Consider the following 26,288-nt stretch of genomic DNA (forward strand, 5'->3'; position numbering starts at 1 on the left):
GAGGGGCTGAGGGCTGTTTTCCGGCTGGCGGGTGACTGAAGCTCCCAACCGCTCCTTTTTTTTTTTTTCTTTTTTTATTCTGGGCCAGCTTTAGCTCTGAGGCCTCGCTGCTGAAAACATTGATACAATGTTGCAGTCCGGCTGGCTGAAGCCCGGCTGACTGAAAACCGGTTTCTGGGGTTTTGTTTAGCTTCTATATTTGCAACATAGTTGCTTAGAGTTGCAGCTGAGAGGCCGTCAAGTTAGGTGGGGAACGTTGGAGTCCGCAGTCACTGGAGCAAACAAGCGTCCCTGCTCGCTTCAGTGCATGGCTGCCGGCCACCATCTTGGCTGGCAGTTAATTTGCATAAGGATATGCTGATTAGCCAATGGGAAGGGTAGCGGTCGTACGCTAATGACCATGTTTCTCTTTTATTAGTGTAGACTAGAGGCCCGGTGCACGAAGTTCGTGCACTGGGGGATGGGGTTCCCTCAGCCAAGCCTGCCCCTCAGTCCGGGAGCCCTCAGTGGATGTCCTACTGATGGCCACAGTCTGGCAGCAGAGGCTCAGTGCAGCCGTCCCCGTGTATGTGTGTTTGTGTGTGTGTGTGTGTGTGTGTGTGTGTGTGTGTGTGTGTCTGCTGGGGGCCTGCCCCCAGCCCCGCCACATAGGCTCCGAGCAGTTGCCGTATGTGTGTGTCCACTGGTGGTCTGCTCCCAACTACATTGGAAGCTCAGAGTAGGCGCTGTGTGTGTGTGTGTGTGTGTGTGTGTGTGTGTGTGTGTGTGTCTGCTGGGAGCCTATCTCCAGCCACACCCTGAAGGCTTCGAGCAGGCACCCCTCTCTGTTGATCTCTCAGGCTCCTGGCCTCCACTGCATGTTGTACTCTCCCTTGAGATGTGGCCATGGTGGGGCGCCCTTTCCTGCTGTGGGATCCCCAGGGCTACCCAGGGACAGGAGCACAGGGGGGCTGGCTGCAGGCCGCCCTTTCCTGCTCTGTGATCGCAGCGGCGATTCCACGGGCAGGCGCACACAGGGGCTGGCTGCAGGCCGCCCTTTCCTGCTCCATGATCACTGCTTTGATACCATAGGCAGGTTCACACAGGGGCTGGCTGCAGGCACCCCTTTCCTGCTGTGGGATCTCCGGTTGCTCATCCCTGACCGGAGGGCCTGTTGGGAGCGTGACTGCTGGCTGACGGGCAGCAGTTCCTGCCAGTGCCAGGTGATCTCCCGAGGGAGAGCTGGTTGGGGGCCTGGCCAGTGGCAGATCACTGGGGTCACGCCTGCCAGCCCTGCGTCGGGTTGCACAGGGGTTGCCACCATCAGGGTGACAGATAGCAGGCCCGGATGGCGGCGGGGCAGGCAAAATAGTGCTGTCCCATCCTGCCTGCAGTATGCAAATTAGCCGCCATCTTGACTGGCAGTTAATTTGCATATCACCCTGATTAACCAATGGGAAGGGTAGCGGAGCGACACCAATTTGCATGTTTCTCTTTTATTAGTGTAGACTAGAGGCCTGGTGTACGAAATTCATGCGGGGGGGGGGGGTTCCCTCAGCCCAGCCTGCCCCTCTCACAGTCCCGGGAGCCCTCAGTGGATGTCCTACTGATGGCCACAGTCTGGCAGCAGAGGCTCGGAGCAGGCGTCGTGTGTGTGTGTGTGTGTGTGTGTGTGTGTGTGTGTGTCCGCTGGGTGCCTGCCCCCAGCCACACCATGGAGGCTTGGAGCAGGCACCCCTCTGTGTTGCTCTCTCAGGCTCTTAGCCTCCACTGCATGTTTTTCTCTCCCTTAAGCTGCGCTTTCCTCCTCATGGATCACCGGATCACTACAGAGACTTGGGGCAGGCCCTGCTGGGTGCGGCCTGTGGGGAACTTTCCTGCTCTGGGATCGCCATGGTGATCCCAGGATAGGCCCACCTGGGGGTGGGCTGCCCTCCACACTTGCCTGCTCTGGGATCACCATGGGGTCCCAGCTGGCAGCAGGGTTTAGGCGCATGGGCTTACGTGGCACACAGGGGTCCTGGCTGGGGCGGGGCTTAGGTGACGCGATCGTGCTGCCTAAGCCCGGCTGCCCAGGGCCACACATGGGGCCTGGATGGCGTCTGGCACTGGCTGGCCCTGCCTGCAGTATGCAAATTAGCCGCCGTTTTTGATGGTGGCTAATTTGCATATGGCACTGATTAGCCAATGGGAAGCGTAATGAAGGTACGGTCAATTACCTTTTTTGTCTTTTATTAGATAGGATATAAACGGGGAGAGGTAAGTTACTTAGTGTGCAATACTAATTTGAGCAAGGCAAATACCAGTAGATCTCAAGTTTGAAGGGCAATTTTGAATTATTCAATAACATACATTTCTAAACAAGATAATACTGAGAAAAATCATGGACATGGTAACAAAGTTTTACTGTTAAAGTATGTTTAACATTTCACCAGTTACTCTTATATTTTGTTTTGGTCCTAATAACCAGTTTCAGAGATTGTGTAAATTACAGTTATTTTTCCTTTACCCTCAATGGAAGAAGTCTTAGTCTTCAAGTTACACAATGAATGCTGGCAATGGAACATCAACCTGACTGGAATAATTTGCTGCAGTTAGCAGGCTACAACTATGAAACTGTTGAGAATTTTGTCTTAATGACTTTAAAAGAGCAACAGGAATTTGATCTACAGTTATTTTTTAGTTCAAATCAGTGTTAAATTTCCTAAACAATATTCCAAATTTGGCCAGGGCTTACCACTCCACTCCAGATTAACAACGTGCCCTCAACAGGAGTTCTGAACTGGTGCACACACACATGCCTGGTGAGTCACCAGCTGTTTTTTGATTGGACAGTTTATGGGCTCATGCTGTTCTACTGAAAACCCATTGCAGACTTCTGCAGAAATTCCTCTGGCCTAGAATGCAGAAGAACTACATTGTTGTTCATGGTTTGAATTGTAAAAAACAACTAAATCTCAAGCCCACACTCTCCTTTGGCCACTCCCATTGAGATTATTTTATAGGGATCAAGAGACTTCCTGGTGCCCAGAGAAAACACTTCAACAAATGGTTTTCTTCGTAAGATACTGTACAAGTGGGCTTGCACAGTGTGATTTCAAGCTGCTCATGTGTATGATTTTTTTTGTCTCTCTCACAAAATCTAAGGTCTTGATTTATGGTCACCCCAGAAATCAGAGTCCTACAGTTGTGATATTCTGCTCATCATTTAGATCCTGCCGACCTATTGCCAGAGATGCTTCTGTTGAATGCTGGCTGCAGATATGCTTAGCTTTTAATCAGTAGAAAGAGGTGCCTAAATACAAGTTGCTATAAGGTTCTCATAAAGAGAAATGATCTTCAGGCAAATTTCTTAGTCCAGTCATCACTATGTTGGCTTAGAGTAGCTGGCTTCAGCAGCTCATAGAAACAGTACTGAACTGAAATGCAACAGTGCTTTTTCTTCCTCAGATTTTGCCACTTAACCCACAGCTTTGAGAATATGAATTTATCACAACTGTCTACACAGAGTATCATTTTAACCTTGTGTAAATCCACTGTAACACAATAATTTATTTGTAACTGAACAAATGAAATACTGAGATGTGGTTTCTATAATATCCCACAAAGAAAATTATACCAAAAGGTGATGTTTAACTAATAGACTATTTTATATAGATTCTGTGAAGATCATGGGAACTATAGTCTCATCATAAAATAAACTTGAGATAATACATGAAGGAATATGGGGAAAAGTGTGTCATAACCCTAATAAATAAGTTAGCAGCCTTAAATATACTGGCATCCTCCTGGTTTTGATCCTATTTGTTTTTTTTGTGGTTTCTTAGAGAGGTTCCTTTTACTAAGAATCTAGCCCTGTCCACTTATTTAGTTTTACAAACCATATCAATTTTACAAAGTTACAGTAACTCTAGTTTTTAATAGTTTTACATTAAAAACAAACATTACAGCCGAAACCGGTTTGGCTCAGTGGATAGAGCGTCGGCCTGCGGACTGAAGGGTCCCAGGTTCGATTCCGGTCAAGGGCATGTACCTGGGTTGCGGGCACATTCCTGGTGGGAGATGTGCAGGAGGCAGCTGATCGATGTCTCTCTCATCGATGTTTCTAACTCTCTATCCCTCTCCCTTCCTCTCTGTAAAAAATCAATAAAATATATTTAAAAATAAAAAAAAAATAAAAAAAATAAAAAAAATAAAAACAAACATTACAATGACCAGATTAGCGGTTTAGGAATTTTACAGAGGCAGACTAAGAGACTCTTTGCTCAGTTATCTACAAATACTGCTTTGAATAGCACATAGATACCCGTTTTTCGTCTTTTAACTCCTACAGGGTTTAACTAGGTCACTGCGTTTACAAGTTTTGTTTTAAAATATGGCAGATTAAAAAATTCAGAGTACCTTTTCAATATCATCTTGTCTTGCTAGTATCTTGATTCTGCAACTCTTTTCATATGTGGTAGCATTGAGTCTGCCAGTTTAAGACTATGTTTATGGCTGGGAAATTATCAATTTTACTTCTATCAGAGCTCTTGTATCCAGGCAAGATGGCAAAAAATATCCTATAGGTGATTTGGGAAAACAACAGTTACTGAATGTCACAGGATTCTCATTTGATTTCTAACTCAGTAATAAAATTTTAATCAGAATACTTTATCAAGTTTCTCATGATGATTAGAATAAAGCGAGTAAATGCCAATAGTTGAAAGCAAGACAACTTGGCACACACCCTGCCAGAAACATGCCTGAATCCAGCAGCACATGAACCTACTCAGAACTACCAAGTAAAGCCAGATTTTCAATATAACTGAACATGAACCTAATGTAATCTATGGTTGCCAGGATCAGGGACGGTCTGGTTGCCATTACAGATGAAAATGATGGGGTCCTTGGGGCTGCTCTTCTGCACTCTCAGCGACAAGATGGAAACCAGGGGGAATTAAACGTAACTCACTGGTCTACTGACCAGTCCTGCAGTTACCACCTAGGTTTCCTTTTATTACTAGTTGTTATTCTTTCCCTCTCTCTGAAAAACACACAACATGCAAACATTTGTCTGCTTATGCCAGCTGGGCGATTCATTTACTGAGCTATTTTAGTTTTGAGTCCGTCTTCTAAGAAAAACATTATGTAGATTACTCAACATCAGGCTCTAAGTAAGATTACTATACTTCTAAATATTTAGAATGCCCCTCCTTGTTCTCTCTAGAAGCTTCTTCTCAAATCCACATAATGACTACCCCTGTAAGCTTCTGAGTATTCTGCTGAATTAGACTAAATCAGTTACCTAAAGGTTGTACAATTCTGGTTCACAGGATCCAGAATGAAGGTAACTGGGCTTCAAGCCATCCAATATAGGTATAGCCTGCAGGCTTAGATATAGTTTTAAACTAAGATGTACAATCATACATTTTGTACAAGGAAGGAAAACGATAAACTTCGAGCTCCATATTAGTGTATAACAAAATATGAAGTTTTTAGATTAGCCTCACTAAAACTGATGTCAATAATCCTATATAATAAATCCCTAATATGCAAATAGACTTAACAGTGGAAGGACTGGTTGCTATGATGCGCACTGACCACCAGGAGGCAGGCACTCAATGCAGGAGCTGCCTCCTTGGTGGTCAGTGCGGTCCCACAGGGGGAGCACTGCTCAGCCATTAGTTGGGCTTACGGCTGGCAAGCGCAGCGGCGGTGGTGGGAGCCTCTCCTGCCTCTGCTGTAGGTGGGCGGTAAGGAGTGAGGGGTCCTGGACTGCAAGAGGGATGTCTGACTGCTGGCTTAGGCTTGTTCCCTGGGAAGCAGGCCTAAGCCGGCAGTCAGACAACCCCCAAGTGGTCCCGGACTGCTAGACCTCACAGTAGGCCTCTTAAAGCACTGGGCCTCAAGTGGAAGATAAAGCCCTAACTGATTTGGCTCAGTGGATAAAGTGTCAGCCTGCAGACTGAATGGTCTTGGGTTCGATTCTGGTCAAGGGCACATACCTTGGTTGCAGGCTCCTTCCCGGCCCAGACCTTGGTCAGGGCTTGTGCAGGAGGCAACCAATTGATGTGTTTCTCTCACATCGATGTTTCTGTCTTTTCCTCTCTTCCACTCCTTAAAAAATCAATGGAAAAATACCCATGGGTGAGGATTAACAAGACAAAAAAAAAACAAAAAACTGAAGATATTATATACAAACAGTAATAGTTTTTGCCCTGGCAGGTGTTGCCCAGTTGGTTGGGTGTTGTCCCATGCACCGAAAGGTTACTGGTTCAGTTCCTGGTCAGGGCACATGCCCAGATTGCAGGTTTGATTCTCAATAGGAGGGATGCAGGAGGCAGCCAATCGATGTTTCACTCTCACATTGATGTTTCTTCTCTCTCCCTTTCTCTCTAAAAAATCAATAAATATTTTTTAAAACCATTAAAAAAAGAAATAATTTTCAAAGAATCAAATCTACTTCTTAAAGTTCAGAACCTATCACTTAAATTTGTGTTTTTTTATTTACAAAACTAGAGGCCCGGTGCATAAAAATTTGGGCACTCAGGGGGTCCCTCAGCCCAGCCTATGCCCTCTTGCAGTGTGGGACCCCTCCGAGGATGTCCACCCCAGTGGGGACCCCCACCCCATGGAGGTTTGGCCAGCCTGGGTGAGGGGCTAATGGCTGTTTTCAGGCTGGCCACACCCCCTTTAGGGTGGGGGGTCTCCACTGGGGTGCCTGGCCAGTCTGGGTGAGGGGCTGAGGGCCATTTTCAGGCTGGCCAAGCACCCTGGCGACGTAAGCTCCCAGCCTCTCCTTTTTTACTTTTTTTTTTAAATTCTGGGATTTATTTACCTTCTATAATTTAAACTTTGTTGCCTTTATCGGAGGCCTGCAGAAAGCTTGGCTTCCTCCATCACCAGGGGCAACCCACTCCTGCTCACTCCAGCTCTGTGGCCACGGCTGGCTGAAAGCAGGTATCTGGGGTTTGTTTACCTTCTATAATTGAAACTTTGTTGCTTTCAGTGGAGCTCAGAGTGGGGCCACAGCAGGTGGGGAACCTTGGTTTCCTCCATCACTGGAGCAAGCAAGCCTCCTGCTTGCTCCAGCTCCGTGGCTGCGGCTGCCATCTTGGTTGGGTTAATTTGCATATAGTCGCTCTGATTGGCTGGTGGGCGTGGCTTGAGGCATAGCGAAAGTGCAGTCAATTTGCATGTTTGTCTTTTATTAGTATAGGACAGTAACTAATAATTTTCACTATTGTATTTTGGATACCATGAGCCAATATTTTGGAGAAATAAAACCAAAGGCTATTTTGAAAGATTGCGTCAACTTCTTCTGTTTCTTCTGTGCTGTCATGTGTAGTAAAGCTACTTAAGAATGAAGGAGGCAATTCTGCTTACACACTACCATTGATGGGGATGGTCTACATGACCAGTGCAGAGCAGAAAGCTCAGAGAATTCAATCTGTACTTCACAAATTCAAATGACAAGCTAACCTTACGTTCACCTCTGTACTAGTTACTACTGGAATCACCTTTTATTTTTTTATCACCAGTACTTGTTATATTGGAAGTCCATTAAGAAGCCAAAAAGTTTAAATGTATTAATTGTTAAAAACAACAAAAGAAGAGTTTAAAGAATATATTTGAACCACATAAACAAACGAAAAGGTATTACATAAGAAAAAATAATGTAACAATTTATGTAAGTACCTAACATATGATAAGCATGCTCTTACATCTAAAACAAAAAGGTAACATTGGTACTATATATATATATTTGACAAGTGTGCATTAAAGAATTCTCTAATATAAAACATTTAAAATGTGGAAGATACTTTTTCAAGATACAGAAACAATTAAGATAGACACACCCACAATTCTTATAAAAACATGCTGGAGGAAGATAAAATTCATCTGAGCACTCACTTCTCAGATGTGCAAAAGCTATTAAGTTGTTAATCACTGAATATTGGCTCCCACTTTGCAGGGTTTAAGTTTCAACACTGATTGGTATGAATTATGAATTATACAATTAATTACTGTTATTTTCAGTGTTTTCGCCAAGGTTCCATACAGAATGAATCTATTTAATATGAATACTTAAAACAGCAACATTATTTGTTTATAAAAGTCATTTCCTTGGTTCTCCCCCGTCCCTGTCTCTCCCCCCCCCCCCCCCCCCACAAAAAAGGCACTATATTTAGAAAATAGTTATTATAGAAAATAGTGCTTTGGAAAATCTGAAACTCTAAATCAATGTGCTCCATCAACCATAAGTAGATCTTAGCCCTAATTGAAAAGAACACAAATGTAAAAAGCTGATAAAATTTAAAGATTATAAAAACTGGTTTATTGTAAAAGCATTTCAAGAATACCCAGTTAAAAATCTTATCCCAATGCTACCCATAACAACCAAGAAGCAGTTAAACACTTTTACGTTAGGAACAAGGACATAAAACAAGACCGTCCTGAGGCTGTGAAAGAGAAAGGACTCAGGTCAGTACAGAGGGTCTGACAAGGTCAGAGCGCTGTGCCTGTCTCGGACAACAGTGCTGCCATGACACTGAGGTATCACCGGGCAAATGAAAGTCGAGGGGAAATGAAGAACTCCATAGTCTCATTTTGTGGGTGTACTTAAGTGATTGAAATTTTAGGAACAGCTGCCTTCAATGACAGCAAGATGCAAGATAAAGTCCTTACTGAAGAAAAAGGTTATAAAGTTCTCTATCAAAGTCCCACTAAGTCTTCACAAGCCCCTCCCCGCCCCTCCCTTACCTAGAGCTACTCTGCTGATATATAAGATACGATCTTGACTTGCCGCTTACTGGCAAACTGTAGGCACTCCTTCCAAATAGCTTTATTTTCTACACATTAAAAACCCAACATGCTATATCATCCATATACTTAATTATGCATTCTAAGTAGAATTTCATTATTGCTCTACAAAAAAATCAATGTATCTGCACAGTGGCCACTTTCCCCCAGACTTATTTCAAGATTTAATCTCTCTGGTGTTTTCTTAATAAAAAGCCTTAGAGTCAATTATTATGAGTGATTGACCTATTAATCCTTATATACAACACAGAGATTGCATTGTTTTTGAGCACTAAAAATACTTAATATGAAACTTCCAACTTTTGTACTTCTCTAAATTGAAGGGTCAAAATACTTAGATTTTGTTAATTAGAAAAAAATCTATCTTCCCAAGCTGAGGCTTTTCATAACAGGTTTAGCCAGGAAAAGAGATTTTATGCCTGTTATAAACCCTTGAAAATAAGGGCTTACTCTAGGAACACTGAAAGACCCTTAATCACAGAGGTGCTAGCTGGTGCCACTGTAATTCACACCCAACTATTCCTTCATAGCTTATACTGAAGAGTGGATTCATGCTCATTTTTTTCCTTTAAAAAATACTCTTTGGAAACCATTATTACTCCTGTAGACACATACTCTAGTAATATCTCTTCCTGTAAAAATAAAAGTATACTCATGATTATCACTATTTCTTTGCTAAAGTCAACTACCAATATACATTTATTAATCTGACCACTTTACCAGCTAACACATGACCATACAGCATTATACTGTCCAGGGTCAATTCTCAGTATACAGAAGTAAGAGCAAGTCTTATATGAATAGTCTTGTAGGCAATACTACAATGTAGTTAATGATCATTAACAAATGACAACTAAAATAACTAGATTTTACTTCCAAAACTAAGGTGAAGGTAAAACTTCCAAAACTACAGGCAGATGCATGACCACATAAAGCTTACTTCTGTCATGTACATTATGAACCTACTCAGTGATTGCCCATCAAGACTTAAAATTAGTCCAAGGGAGTAACAAGGGGAAAATATAGCCATTTCCTGTTTGCTTCTTTCAAATTCATCAGATAATATTCATTGTGTGCCCAGAGGGCATTATCCTTAAGGCATTATCCACAACAACAGCCTTTCTAGAACATGAAACTTCCTCAAACATCTGTAGACTGTCCCAACCAGATTTAAACTACCTGTGAAATATAAACTATTAGTCATGTATTCTAAATGCATATATTCAAAACTACCATTTTAAAATAAATTGGAAAGTAGGGAAACCTAAAAAAAATACATTCTGCTATCACACTATCATATGAAATTATAAGTGTGTCAGGGTGTGTGTGTATATATATATATATATACATATATATATATATATATATATATGTAGAGAGCAGATAATCAAGATTTAAATAAAAATGTAAAAAATCAGGAAATGTAGATTTTACCAAAGAAACTATAATAACCATCCCAGCTACAACTATAAACAGATTCACTACTATGGTCATTTGCCTCGGTTCCAGAAAAAAAACAAAAAAACAAAAACCCAACCAACCAAAACAAAACAAACCCACAATAAAACCCATCAAAACCTATACTAGAGTATGTGGCAATAATTAATATATTTCTATGGAAATTGTCTCATGCCTTATAAGCTCCTAAAATAAAATCAAAGTCACTATGTGACTAATGATATAGCACTAGGAGGAAAAAACAAAACAAAACAAAACCCACTGAAAGTAAAACAGTCTTCAGCCTTGGTTTCAGCTCTCTCTCCAAATCATCATTAAGTACTTAGTATCAGACACAACATATTTGGTTTATCAGACCAGTAACTCATGTTTTTCCACTGGCCAAAAGCAGCTGAAGAAATAATTGCTTAAACAAACTAAATGTGGTGACATGAAGCATCTGACTTCCAGGTCTATTTAGTTAAAATAATTGGTGAACATCTAACTGGGCAAAAGGAATGGCATCCATCATCAAAACAGGCTCATTTCCCCCAGCCCCCAAAACAAACAGTAGTTATAATAGCAAAAGAAACAAAAAGTTTTGTGGGTTTTTTTTGATTCTTTAGGGCCAACTATGAAAGAGGTCAGCAATATAGTAACAGCAGCAATGGACAAGGAAGAGCAAAACAGTGGATGAAAGAATCCTGCTGGACGTTTGTTCATCTTTTTCTGTATTAGCCAGGAGATCGCAACTGGCTTATTTGGAAATTTCTGGTATGTGTGTCTTATCTCCTTAGATCCTTCACAGATTTAGAATTCAGTCTACCTGAGGGCTCTATAACCATGTAAGGAAGCTTTCTTTATCTAGCTTGGTGGCAGCCAAAACGGACTCCATGTCATTAAGGATGTCAGAACTCAGAGCTTCCTGCAGACTTGGCATCAATTCCTCTCCTTCTATGTTCATTCCATCTCCCTCCAGTGTTCCAAGGTCCACATTTGTCCCAGGAATGGCTTCAAGGTAGTCTGGAAAACGATTCTGCTGGGAGGGCAGCGTGCTTTGGTTGATGGTATCACCTAGTTGGAGCAGAGAAAGAGACAGAATAAGGTTCTTGTGGAAAAGATAAGAACGGAGCTGTATCATGTGAGAGCACACAGAAATGCATAAAGAAAAGCAACTCCTGACTGACCTGAAATGACGCACAGCTCATTTTAGACCAAACAACTCATAAATAACAATGGCAAGATTATTTCTGCTTCAACATTTGTCGACATATTTAACCAACAATTTGACTGCTCGCTCATCACTATGTGCTGAGCACTAAAGGAGGGGGAGGGCTATAATAAAAGTAAAAATCCCCTGAAAAATTATATACAGCAAAGGAGAGGGAGCAAGCACACCACACAAGAGCGTCACCACCTGATTCTCTTCCAGATATGCACACCAGCATAAGACGAAATAGGAAAATGAATGGTATAGTCCCATCTTTCCCTAAATACACTTTGGGAAACACTAAAATAAAAGGACTGGATGAAAACTCTATTCCATTCTTGGAGATTCACATTTCATAATATAGCAAAGCGAGTCTCCCAAGAAGTCCATGAGTAAGTGAATCCTCTTTGCTTTGCTTCTGGGTTTCCCAAATTTACATGGCCACAAAACCCTTTTGGGGGGCACATGACAAAGTTAACATTCCTTAGAGCTCCAATTTCCAGAAAAATTAATATGAACCATTAAGTGCTATAGTGATTTGGAGAAAAGACAAATGGGGAAGAGGAGTGAGGAAACATGTTTGAATGAGACGGGTCTGCAGTGACTCCTAAGGAGGACTGAAGATTTAGATAAGCCGAGACAAAGGGGGACAGGGGATTTCTAGGAAGCATTACAGCTGTGAGCTGGATGAGCGCAGGCTTTTACAAAAGACTTGCCAAACACTGTCAGCTCAGAACCCGCTAGCTGGAGAATGGCTGCAGGGTCCTGCCAGTCCTGCCCTCTGACAGTTGCCAAGTCCAGGGCAATCAGGTGAGCCACAGGAGAAAGGCTTCCTCAATGACTCTGTGAGGCAGGTATTTCTCAGCACCTGCAAGACTCCTGTAACTATTCTAACAAGAAAGCAGGTGAACCCCATCACCAAGCCTTCCCCACTTGGTTTCCTGAGCCCCGTAACACCTAAGTTGGACCAAAAGCCCTCAGAGAAAAGAGGGAGGCAGACACTGTATCACATATAGAAATCTCTCTCCAAAATTACAACTACAAATGTCTATTAATAGAGAATTCTAATAAGGACCTCAATTCCTCTGACAACTAATTCACTATTTTAAATGCTAAAATAAGTTATGTCTTTGCCCTAGCAGGTTTGGCTCAGTGGAGAGAGCATCGGCCTGTGGACCGAACTGTGCCGGTTTCGATTCGGGTCAAGGGCACCTACCTCAGTTGCAGGTTCCTCAGAGCCTGAACCCTGATCAGGGCTTGTGCAGGAGGCAACCAATCGATGTGTTTCTTTCACATCAATGTTTCTCTCTGTCTTTTCCTCTCTCTAAAATCAATGGAAAAATATTCTCAGATAAGGATTAAAAAATAAATAAAATAAGTCATGTCCTCAGTTTTGTTCAAATAGAGCTAAGATTCCATCACATTTAAAAACTTAGAAAAGACTTAAATTACAAACAGCCATATAAAAAGGCACAATTTGAATTGAAGTTGATAGAATTTTAATGGCTTTCTTTTGAATAATCGTTGCTCACAGCTTATTAGTCCTGGTGATAAAATGATGGTACTTGCCTGACAGTCAATTCCTCAGAGGGATAAGGAATACCAACCTGTATCCATTTCATCAACACTGTTCAAGAAGTCATCTGGGGTTCGAGGGACACTGTAGCTGCTCATGCTCAGTCCACTGTCTGTACTCTCATCTCGAGAGTGATAGGTGCCACTACAAAGAGAGTTAAAATACAAAAATAAAAATACAAAAATACAAATGATTTCAAAGTAAAAATAAACACCTGCTGAGCACTAACAGGATTCTCAAAGAGGATTAGTGAAAATTCCTGCCCTGCAACATCTGAAACCAGCTCCCTCCTTCAGGGCCCATATACAGCCCTTGGTCTGTGCAGTGAAATAGAAAAGGTCACCCTAATTGAAGCTGCAGCTCTAAGGGGCCAAGATTTCTCTTAAATGTCTGGGCCTGATGGTTATAGGGAATAAAAAAGATCTATTCAGTTTCCAGCTGATAGAAATTTTCTGTCTAGGTCTTCTCTCTGTAATCCCATTTTGAATTCGGGGGATCCACATACTTATTTCAAGGTCTCCATTCCCCAAGTGGTGGTAGCACAGGTGTAGGTGGCAACTCAGACTCTAGGTAGGCGGTGAGACATGTTTAAGCCAGAGAATTTAAGCCAAGGGGGAAAAAAAATCAATGCAAAAATAAAGAACCAGAATTCCTTTTTGGACTAGGCCAGAACAGATAAGTCACTGCCGATTCGATATAAGAACTCCCATAGCTTGATCTTCTTGCTTCGGTTTAGGAAGGAAAACTGAAATGCCTCAGAAGCTAGTGGCACTGTGGACAGCAGCTAGCACTGACTGTAAAATGTGGGGTTCTACCAATTCTAGGAAATTTTATAGCAAAGTGTGAAATAAAGGCAATTGTTGTTCAAGGGTCTGTGACCATGATGTAAACTTTAACTTACCTCACAGCTTGGACATGTAAGCAGCTATTTAGTTTACACAAATGTTAAAAAACAAAACCAGTCCTAGCTGATTTGGCTCAGTGGATAGGGCATTGGCCCGTGGACCAAAGGGTCCCAGATTCGATTCTGGTCAAGAGCATGTACCTCAGTTGCAGGCTCCTCCCCAGCCTGGGCTCTGGTCAGGGCTCATGCAGGAGGCAACCAACTGATGTGTTTCTCTCACATCGATATTTCTGTCTTTCCCTTTCTCTTCCACTCTTTCTAAAAATCAATGGAAAAATATCCTCGGGTGAGGATTAACAAAAACAAACAAACCAAAAAACAAAAACAAAAACTAGGCTTTATAAAGGAGCTTTAATAGTTGCTCAAGGTTGAAAGCTCGGTTCTCCCCAACTTTCTTCCCCTCACTCTGTATACTGCAACCACTGGTTTGCTCTAACACTTCTGCCAGATTTCGGCAAGATTCAAAAGCCACACACAGATCCAAGAAAACACAATTTTGCCTCCGAGACCATTTGTATACAATGCAGTTGCACAGGCCTTAGGACAGTGGTTCTCAACCTTCCTAATGCCGCGAACCTGTAATACAGTTCCTCATGTTGTGGTGACCCCCAACCATAAAATTATTTTCGTTGCTACTTCATAACTGTAATTTTGCTACTGTTATGAATCGTAATGTAAATATCTGATATGCAGGATGTATTTTCATTGTTACAAATTGAACTTAATTAAAGCATAGTGATTAATCACAAAAACAATATGTAATTATATATGTGTTTTCCGATGGTCTTAGGCAACCCCTGTGAAAGGGTCCTTTGACCCCAAAGGGGTCGCGACCCACGGGTTGAGAACCGCTGCCTTAGGATGTGGTTTGCTTTTATTTTGCCCGCCCTGATCCAGGAAAAGGCCTGGTCCTAGTTGTCACTGTTCCTGCTGCTAAGCATGGGCACACACCAGACTCTCCGGACTCTGCTACAGAACAGCTCGACTGACAGTTGTGCAGCTCTCTCCAAGCCACAGGAAAGCACATGACATATCTGAGAACGGAGTTACAGAGCCCCTTCCCTGACAAGGAGGTGCCTGCTCCCTGCAGAACCCCATCGCCATTCCATAAACATACATGAGCATCTGCTACTATGACAGGCATTAGACCAGGCTCAGAGGCAGAGGTTAAAAGCACTAACACCAATACTGGGTGCTTTCTGAGGCTCACACTTCAGGGGACGGGATGAACAAATACAGACAGGAATGCATCACACAAAGGGCTATGTGAGCACAGTGTCTTTCAGAACAAAGAAGAGGGAGGTGAAAAAGTACAGTGGGCAGGTTTCGTGGACAGGACACCAGAGATGACCCAGAAGGCTCTCAGGGGAAAAGGGAGTCAACTCCATGGCAAGTTAGGGAAGTGTTCAGAGCTTAAGAAATCTGTATGAACTGAGTAACAGGCAATGGGGAAACCACCATACGTTTTTGAAAAGAGAAATGGTATAGTCAGATGCATGTTTTAGAAATGGGGGTAGAGGCACTATAAAGAGTGGACACAGCACTTTGCCTTTGGACTAATATCACTGACGATCTGTCACTCTGAGATCTGTACCAGAAATTACAATCTCCAATTGCAGCCTAGCTTCCAGAGGTTTTAAGAAAGAATTTTCACCAGTGACTAAGAAAGATATACATTCTGTCCATTTTTCTAAATAGCCTAATTTTATCCCTGGATCAATACTGGTCATCAATAGATGGGTACTGGAATTATATTGATCTGAAATTTCCCTTGTGGGGGAAAAAAATTCTGTGGCTATGACCTTAACTAACTTCATTTAAAGTTCAGAATTATAGTCTTGTATAAATACACTCAATTTTTGGCAGAACTTTAAACTGTATGTGTCAACGTGAGGTTAAAATACTGCTGAATGAGGTGAATGTTTTGTTACATAACTAGCACATTAAATTCCTGTATATTTCATGTAGGCCTGTTCTATATTTAGCATAGTCTTTCTACCCATGCTTTGTATACCACCCCACCTTCCCCGAAATTAAATTTACTTAATAACCTTCCCCAAAATAAAATAAAATAGACTATATGTGTCAAAAGAGCAAAGTTTGTTTTTCTTAAGATCATGATGTTTTCAACTCAGTTGGTGAGAACTAAATGAGTAGCATAACAGCTTCCCTAAACTAAAGGACCTGTAAGTCTCTTAAAACTGTGTTGTTTAAAATTGGTTAAAATAAAATCAAAAGCACAAAGACCAGAAAGTATTTGTTCCTTAATTTTAAAAACTGAAACTCTAAAATATAACTTAGAAGAATGAACTGTAGTCCAATCTTAACTTTAAATGGTTTTCTAGGCAACGAATACGACCTGTTGCAGCTTGCAGTTTTCGACTCAGCACTACACATAACATTGCAGTCTTCCTGATCACAGGCAGCTGGTAACCCACTCCTTCGACTGCATTTCAAATGCCGTCTTAAATATTAATGCATTTTAAAAATATATATATTTTTATTGATTTTTTTACAGAGAGGAAGGGAGAGAGATGGAGAGTTAGAAACATCGATGAGAGAGAAACATCGATCAGCTGCCTCCTTCACATCCCCTACTGGGGATGTGCCCACAACCAAGGTACATGTCCTTGACCGGAATCGAACTTGGGAAATTTCAGTCCGCAGGCCTATGCTCTATCCACTGAGCCAAACCGGTTAGGGCTTAACGCATTTTTTTTTAAAAGGCACAATTTACATTTTATCTCCTTTATGAGCACAAGGCCTCGCAGTGCTGCTGTGTGAAGCACTCAGGGTGAACACTCATGTGGAAAATTCCTTCCAATCTTCCTTACAGTGCAGCCTACAGCCCTAAGCAGGTTTAAGATGCAGTTCATTTGCTTTCATAGAAAGGCATTCACATGTTTCTCCCCGATTCTGTAATTTTAAGTAACTGTTAGTCAACAGTATAGGCAGGAGCAACACGTGACTGTGAATTAAGTATCTCCTCTACAAGTCTGAACAGCTCACTTCCTCTCCCAGGAGCTGGCTTTTAATCCTCGTTTTATTGTACCTGCCATTTATGGAAAGATTCCTTTACAACTATGATTTTTGGTCCACACAGATGTTCAAACAGCTTATTACAAGTACTAAGGAGAATAATCTCAAAGCTATGATCGTTTTCAGATATTGGCCAGTAGCAACTCTCACCAACCTGTTCAGAAAGGGATCTGAGCTATTGGTCGTCATTGTTCTCAATTCCTGAGACATCCCAGGAGAAGACACTGGATTCTGAGTCCCACCATCCGCCTCCAGTGTTGGTAACTGGCTCCGGAGAGCTAATTCCTAGAAAAAACAAACACAAACAGAATCAGTCTACAGATGAACAAATTTATTGTTAGGTTAAAGAAATACAATGCACATTAGAGTAATCATGTATTAAAGTATTAACATCTATTTTATTTTATTTTTTAAAAATATATTTTATTGATATTTTACAGAGAGGAAGGGAGAGGGATAGAGAGTTAGAAACATCAATGAGAGAGAAACATTGATCAGCTGCCTCCTGCACACCCCCCACTGGGGATGTGCCCGCAACTAGGGTACATGCCCTTGACGGGAATCGAACCTGGGACCCTTGAGTTCGCAGGCCGACGCTCTAACCACTGAGCCAAACCAGTCAGGGCTATTTTAAAGTGAGTAAGTTTCCCAGTCAGAAAGACCAAGTTCTTCTATCCATTTCAGGTGATTAAAAATTAAATCATATAAATTGAAAGTTTTTCTAGTCTTATTAACTCCAAGACATATGTACTTTATTACCAAATTTCACAGTTATTTCCTTTACTTTGGCAGACACTCCCAAATCCTTCCTTGCGATAGGATGGCAAATCTGGTCTTTTAAAAGATAATTCTTCTTAACATGTATTTTTACTCATCAACCTTCAATATGGTTTTATGTGTTTGGCATCAGTAATAAAAACAAAATCAGAACATTCGGTAATTTATTGTAAGACACCCTCTCCACGCCTCCTGTACTGTTTTACACTTTGTATCAGGTGTCTCTCTTTTTTATTTTTTTGTTAATCCTCACCTGAGGATATTTTTCCATTAGTTTTTAGAGAGAGTGGAGGGAGGGATAGAGACAGAGAGAGAAACATGACGTGAGAGAGACATACTGATTGGTTGCCTTCTACAGTGGCCAGGGATCAAGCCTGCAACCCTTGAACGGAATCAAACCCGGTATCCACTGAGCCAAACCAGCTGGGGCTAGGTGCCTCACTGTGACTTCAGGTTTTTCTATCTTAAAGGGGCACCAAACAACCTGGAAACCTGAGCCCAGGCTACTGGGTCGCCACCACCCTGCTGGCTCCAGGCCTGCCTCAACAGGCCTCCACGCATCCGCCTCCGCCAGGACCTTGGGGCTATTTACTGCTGCTCGGTCCTTTTTCTCACTGTTTGTCGGTTCACTGCTCCCTTCCTTAAGAGTCTCCACTGTGCCTCCCAAACTCTTATAAACATTCTCTCATCTAGAGAATTAGCTTCTCTCCCTTCAACTTTTTTGTTTTGGCTCGAAGTATGGCTTTTTATCACAAAGGACCTGCTCTCCCCGGCAGCCTTCTTGAGCTCAGAGCTGAGCCTGCACACAGAGGCACCTGCCCACCATTTCCAGCCCTGCACGCCCTCCATCGTCACTGGGTCCTGAGGTGGCGAGATATTCTGAGCTCTGTACCATCACTTCCAAACTATGAATTCTTCCTCATGCAAAAACCACCTTTTAAATTCAGGTTTATGCCTTTTGTGACATAGCATCCCTCAAAATGGGTTTTCTATATCTATCTATCTATCTATCTATCTATCTATCTATCTATCTATCTATCTAGATATCTATCTAATCTTTATTGATTTCAGAGAGGAAGGGAGAAGGAGAGAGATAGAAACATCAATGATGAGAGAGAATCATTGATTGGCTGCCTCCTGCACACCCCACACTGGGGATGGAGCCCGCAACCCAGGCATGTGCCCTTGGCTGGAATCGAACCTGGGACCCTTCAGTCCGCAGGCCAATGCTCTATCCACTGAGCCAAGCTGGCTAGGGCCCAAAATGGGTTTTCTTAACCACAGAATCAAGACAGAATAAAGAAGGCCTATGATCTTGGATGGAGGAAAGAAAATTACACATTCTCACTAACTTCTAACTGAAACTTAGCATTTCCTTTAATTACAAACATAGGCAACAAACAGTAGTATTTAGTATATCGACTTTTCACCAATAGAAGACATTTTCATATTACATTGTAGCTGTGTTAAATATGTTAAAATACCATCCACCCTTATTACCATTTCAATGTTCTGGTAGATATCTTGTTATTCCATCATTAGGTAGATGACTCACCTACTCAACATGACAGCTCCTTGACCTTTGGGATTTCAGTGATCATCATCTCCACCTACCTCAATCATCCACTTGCACAGCTAAGACCTTGCTATTTAAATGAAGCCTACCTCGAAAATTTTTAGTCATGACTGGTTCACTTCACTGCAACTGCATCCATCACCCCGACTTGTCAACATCGTGCACAAAACCTAGACCCCTATCATGGACATTTCTGGGTCTCTAAATTGCAATGATACTGACCCCTTCACCATTACTCATTCAACTTCATTCCCTCGGTCATGCCCTGGAACTGGCTTAGAAATCCTACCCCTCACACCTCTGGGGAAATCTTACATGCACTCATCCCACTCACTGGGACCATGACTTTTCTTTCTGCCCAGTTCCTGCATGATGTGGTTCCCACTCTACCAGAGCTACAGACCTACGACCTCAGGACTCCAGTTCCTTCTTTCTACCACTATTCTAGTGTACTGGCTCCCTTTCAGTTCTTTTTTATTTTCCTTTTTTTAAAAATTGAGGTATAATTGACATATGACATTATATTAGTTTCAGATGTGCAACACAATGATACAGTATTTGCTTGCACTGTGAAATAATCACCACAATAAGTCTAGTTACCAGCCATCCCCAATCATAGTTACCAATATTTTTTTTCTTGTGATGAAGACTTTTAAATATAGTTTTATTGATTTCAGGGGAGAGAGAGAGACAGATAGAAACATCAATGAGAGAATCATTGATTGGCTGCCTCCTTCACGCCCCACACTGAGGATTGAGTCTATAACCCAGGCATATGCCCTGAATGGGAATTGAACCAAGACCTTCGGGTTCAAAGGCCGACGCTCAACCACTGAGCCACGCCAGCTGGACATAATGAAGATTTATAACATTTACTCTTAGCAACTTTCAAACTTGTAATACAGTATTATTAATTACTAGTGGCCTGGTGCACAAAATTTGTGCACATCAAAAGGGGATTAATTAGAGGAAATATTTTAATATTGCTATTTGCCCTTTCTCTATAATAGTGTCAGAAAGGAAAGAAAATTAGTAAAATGTATATGAAAATCTTCCTCCTGTCAGAGTCTGGGGCGCGCTGCGGGACCCAAAGTCAAGTCCCCGCACATCCACGGAGCCTCAAAATTGCGCGAGACCCAGACCCAGCCGGCCCCACCCTTGTCAAGCCCCGTCAGGTGGGGGGCGCGGCCTCAGGTCCCCTGTCAAGCCCTACTGGGCAGGAGGTGTGTCCTGAGGTCCCCTTTCAAGCCCTGCTGGGCCAGGGGGCACGGCCTCAGGTCCCACAGCTTGGCACTGGGGTGTGGGGCATGGTCTCAGGTCCCCTGGCCTGGTGCTGGGGGGTGGGGTACAGCCTGAGGTCCCGGGTCAAGCCCCACTAGGCAGTGGGGGGGAGCCTCAGGTCCCTGCTGATTGCTCCTTAAGGCTCAGCCTCTGCTGTGGGTGCAGCCATCTTGATCATTATGATGTGATGGTCAATTTGCATATGCCCTCTTTATTAGATAAGATAATCACCATGCTGTACATTATACCCCCGCAACTTATTTTAAAACTGGGATTTTGGCCCTAGTATGTTTGGCTCAGTGGATAGAGAATTGGCCCACAGACTGAAGGGTCCAGGAATTGATTCCAGTCAAGTGCATATACCTCAGTTGCTGGCTCGATCCCTGGCCCTGGTTGGGCAATGCGGGAGGCAATCAATTGATGTGTCTCTCACATCAATGCTTCTCTCTCTGTGTCTCTCCCCCTCCCTTTCACTCTCTCTAAAAAAAAAATCAATGGAAAAATATCCTTGGGTGAGGATTAAAAAAAAAAATTAAAAACATACTGGAATTTTGTACATTTTGACTCCTTTCACACACTTAACCCACCCTCCACCCCACCCCTCTGGCAAGCACCAATCTATTTTCTTAATCTGTAAGCTTAGTTGTTCTTTTTGTTTTTTAGATTCTACTTATAGGTGGAATTTAACAGTATTTGGCTTTCTCTGACTTATTTCACTTAGCATAATGTCTCCAAGACCCATCCATGATGTCATAAATTGGAAGATTCTATTCTTTTTTTATGAATGAATAGTATTCTATTGTACACATACATATACCACATCATTATTCATGGATAGACACTTAGGTTGTTTCCATATCCTGGTTATTATGAATAATGCTGCAATGAACATGAAGGTGCAGATTATCTTTTCAAATTTGTGATTAAAATTTTTTAAAAAATGACTTATTTCTTGAACTTATTGAGGTGACATTGGTTAATAAAATTATGTAGGCCATTTCGCTTGTTCAAAGCTGTCAAAGCTTTACTTTCTGCTGCCTTTAACAACCAAATTTCTGTTGTCAGCAGACACTGCAGAACCAACTTACCCAAATTTACCAAGAAAGGTAATTTAGAGATGTAAGTAAGAAGGGAAAGCATTCCAAGTTGCCTAACAAGATACCCAACTCCCTGAAGGGCTATGGAACATACTTTTCATCAAATCTATACTTGAGCCATGCATGACTAAGAGTAACTAACCTAGGGATTCATCTGTACTGAACTTGAAAGGCTCAAGGAAAAAAACGCCACTTTATTTACTGGTGGTGTAGCATCATCAGTCAAAAAGGGAACAATTTGGCATGCAAACAAATACAATGTTATAAGGCCATTGATAAAAAAATTAATATATACAGATTATGAAAACTATATTTCAAGGTATAAATATTCAACTCACTTTTGACACTTCTAGTTTATAGCAAAAAGTGTTGATTAGATGCCCTTAGTAATTTTTCGAACAGCTTGAGGTATAAATTGATGTGTAATAACTTACACATATGTTACCCCAAAATGGATACATTCTTATATAGCTCAGTATTTGCTAACAACAAAATGGCTTTATATAATGAAAGTTTATTTGGTAGTCACCTCCCCAAGTCATCAATTCTTATGTTAATATTTTCACCTGCTGGGAGTATAATTTATTTCACAGGATTCAATAAAGATAATGAATTTCTGTTGCTATTTTAAAGAAATTGTCAAAAATGGGAAAGGGAAACTTCTGTATTTAGATAGGAAAACAAGCCAACCTTTTCCCTCCTTCTTAGTCTGTAACTTTGGAATTCAAAAACAGTTAACTTCTACTTCCCACATAAACACACACACACACACACACACACACACACATTAGAAGTGAAATGGAAATTTGGAGAAGTGTCTTAGTATATGCTTTACCTACTCAGATTTTGTAGGAGAGTGAGCATGTAGTCAGAGCTGACTGAGAGTTCTTCTGTAAGCTGACCTTTTCCCAGTAGGAAAAATTGCAGATTTTCTTGGGATTGAGCTTTATTTGTAACCAAGGATTGTAAAGATGAATGTGAACACACATATAAAATTAAGGATTTTAGAAGTAAAATATTGAAAATTAGTTTCAGAGCTGTAGAGACATTTTGCTAGTGACTCCAGAGAAAAATAATTATTTTAATGTGGATAAGTATAAAATGAACTTACATAATCTGAATTTTTTGATCAAAAGTATATTTCATATAAACTTTTCCCATTATACTGTATTAAAAAGTAAGCCTGTATGTATTTATATATATGTAAAATAAGCCTATTTTATTGCAATAAAGTACATTATATCAAAACAGATTCTGGATGAATAAGAACATTATTTTGTAATTGGGTAAATCTGGCCTGGCTGTTTAAAAATAAGCCTCTGGGACATAACTGGATTGTCTACAAAAACTGATTTCAGCTGAAACATGTCATGTTGAAAGTTACGTCCATCTCTAACGAGGTTTTTTATCCTGAACAAATGCCTAAAATTAGAATACTGAGCTAAAAATATGTTTGCTAAGCTTCTCTTTTCCCCAAGGTAGTTAGAAAAAATAGTTTGACAGACTCAAAAATGGAGAAGTAAGCAAGTTGATAGGAAATTTGGCCAAAATCTAATCATGCTTCTGTATTTCAAAGGTCAAATAGCTTTTCTGGAGTAGTATTTGACTTTTTCTAAGCAAAGGAAGTATTTTTAGCTCATTTTATTCTGTAATAATACAAAAATGTGGTGGCTTTTCCCATTGAGCTTGTAAATTTTCGCTAATCTGGGATGCATTTAGTCAGAGCTATCTGCTCTACTAGTAAGTAAAACCAATGGTTCCAGCTGGGTCTGGAGGGAACTTTCCAGGATGGTTGATAAAGGAAAGCACGTTTGCCTGCTTTACATAGTAGACTTTTATGGACTCAGGACCTAGCCATAAGCCACTGACCTTTTTCATACTGCCCTTGTTTCACTTATTTCCCATATGGTCAAAAGACACTTTAAGATAGTATAACTGTTAGTTATAGTATTTTGACCCTGGGTAAAATGGATGTTTTGGTTCATATCATTTAGAAAATGAGAAAAGCAGTAGAAATAGTCAGCAGTCTAGGAACATTGAGAACGTGTCTAAGTTATTAAGTTCTTTGGGTATCTAAGATAAATGAAAGCATGTATCTACACAAAGTCACATAATTCAGAACAACCCAAATGTCTGTCAATAGGTGAATGGATAAAATAATTGTAGTATATCCCTATAACGAAATGCTAGTCAGCAATAAAAAGGAATGAACTGTAAATACAACATGATTGAATCTCAAAATAATGCTAGGTGAAAAAGATATGATTCCATTGCCAGAAAATTTGAAAAATACAATGTCAACTTTACTTTCTTAAATCAAATTTGTCTTTAGCAAATTCTAAGCTATGTAACAGTATATCCATTTTTGAATAGTACAAGGCACATAAATGAAGGTCCTTTCCACCCCATAATCAAAGGAAGATTACTTCAGTAAACTAGAAATCCAAATTTAGAAATGGAGAATAACTCTAAAAATATACATTTTATAAATAGCTTGGCTTAGTGATAGCAGTTTATGTTGACAATTCCAAAAATAGAGGGGGAAAAAGCCATTTCTTCCAACTATGCAAGATAGGCCCTGCCATGCCCCATTTTCCAACACAACTTTCAACAGTCAAAGATATTTCATTATGTTTGAAGTTATTAAAACATTTAGCCAATGTTTAGAATGTTTCTTTAAAAACATTACATTTTTAAAACATATACTTTTTAAATTGATTTCAGAGAGGAAGGGACAGGGAAGAGAGAGATAGAAACATCAATGATGAGAATCACTGATTGGCTGCCTCCTGCACACCCCACACTGGAGAATGAGCCCACAACCCCGGCATAAGCCCTGACCAGAACTGAACCTGGTTCATAGGTCGATGCTCGACCACTGAACCACGCCAGCCAGGCTGCTTTTTAATGTTATGCCTTCACCAAAGTATCTTCAACTTCAGAAACATTTCTGACTAAAAAGTGTGAGTATATGGATTTGGGGATAATTATAATAACTATATGATAATCCTAACTTGTGAAAAGTAATATCTAAAATAGATTTGCAATTTGGTGTGCCCAGCATTATCTTGAGGTTCACACTCTTTCTGACAGGGCTCTGAAGTTAGGTCTTTTGTAATTTGTATTACTTAGTAAAGTAATAGAAGTCATTATAGCACTCTTCAAATGATGGGACCTTAATGGGGGAAAAAAAAAAGGTAACCTATTAGAGTTTGCAGGGTGTGAGGCTAAATCTCCCCGACCCCTTTTATACAAAGATGTCAACATGCACATTAAAAATAAAATATAAAATATTCACAGGAAAACACATAAATGAATCTATGGTTTATATTCAGTATTAGGACTTCGAAAAGAAGAGAGATAATCTTAGGAGAAGTGTTCAGTGGATTCTGAAACAGCTTTTCCAGCATCTGCTGACAAGAAAGACAGTGGTGATGGTGGTGGCGGGTATGTATGCCAAATTCTTCGCTATTAGGGGGACAAAAGGTTGATGGCTATTTTTTCACAGGGCTAAACAGTAGTATTATTTTACTCCATTTAACTAAAACTATGGACATCTGAACTTCTTTACCATTGTGGGCTAACGGTGTAGTATATACAATATCTTCAACAGTAACACTGCGGGTTTTATCACTCATTAAACCCATGACTGACCCTGATGTATATTTATTACTACTCGTAAGAAATGGCAAACACAACATTCATTAGTTGCAAAAACATTTATAGCTATAATTTCTATGAAGATTAAAGCAATTATTTACTCACACAAAAAGGGTATCTAATTATAACAGTCTTATATCTATTTCCTGGGCAGTTTCAAGAATTCAGATGAAGCCACTTGGGGATCAGTCTTGACCTATGTCTTATAAGGTGACATGGATAATCTAAGTTGGTAAGAGGAAGAAAAGCTCCCGGCAGAATCATGGTAACAGTACAGGAGGGTACATTTAGCAGAAGGAAGAGCAATTGGCTTAACCAGGCTACTGACCACAGACCATGAGCCAGGTTGCAGAGTTTACATTAATCTCACAGGTATTAGGAACCACATTCTGAAGCACAAGAAAAGTTAAAAACATTCATACTCAGGGCAGCCTATCTTCACTTAAAATGTTTGTTTTAAAAGACCTTGAAACAGAAGCTGGGATGCACTCCTTTACAAAGGAGCAATTCATGTATTAGAAAAAGACATGTCTAGAAAATTAAGCATTACATGCTCCATCTCACAGAGCAAAGACAATGTATGTAGCTTTAAAGTTTTTTTCTGAGAGTAAAAATTGCTTTTGAAACATAAAATAGTGAATAATCAAAATGCAACTAACAATTTTAAGCTCTCTGAGGTCAAGTTTCTCTAAAATTCTCCAAATAAATTAAGGTGATAATGTCCATCTTTAACTAAGAAGATATACTACTGCCTTTAAAGTTGTCTTAATTTTTCAGAATTCTGTGTTAACCTTAACTATACTGACATTAGTTTACCTGACCAGAGAATCCTATAATATAGACATGTTTTTTTAATGTTATTAGAAAGTACTTCAAGGCAGCCTTTGAAATGAGTGATTTGTAAACATTATGAAATTTGGTACCTTTCCATATCCCAAAGCATGTGA

The 26,288-nt window shown here is 40.7% G+C and overlaps 1 protein-coding gene across 13 annotated transcripts in view; it reads right to left on the minus strand.

Annotated features, from left to right (window-relative positions):
• Window positions 1-10,113: 10,113 nt before the first annotated feature.
• The window catches only part of YAP1 (Yes1 associated transcriptional regulator), a 128,659-nt gene continuing 112,484 nt past the window's right edge, over window positions 10,114-26,288 (minus strand). For all 13 annotated transcript variants that reach the window (XM_070425900.1, XM_070425903.1, XM_070425901.1 and 10 more), the window contains 3 exons: window positions 17,105-17,235; window positions 13,039-13,151; window positions 10,114-11,295 (listed from right to left, as the gene is read on the minus strand). In XM_070425900.1, the coding sequence (XP_070282001.1) occupies window positions 11,057-11,295; window positions 13,039-13,151; window positions 17,105-17,235 (483 nt within the window). In that variant the 3' untranslated portion in view covers window positions 10,114-11,056. The remainder of the gene's footprint in view (window positions 11,296-13,038; window positions 13,152-17,104; window positions 17,236-26,288) is intronic.

The sequence above is a fragment of the Myotis yumanensis genome, unplaced genomic scaffold (assembly GCF_028538775.1).
Source record: "Myotis yumanensis isolate MYYU_CA2020_CCGP unplaced genomic scaffold, mMyoYum1.0.hap1 SCAF_10, whole genome shotgun sequence".
In the NCBI taxonomy this organism is placed as follows: domain Eukaryota; kingdom Metazoa; phylum Chordata; class Mammalia; order Chiroptera; family Vespertilionidae; genus Myotis; species Myotis yumanensis.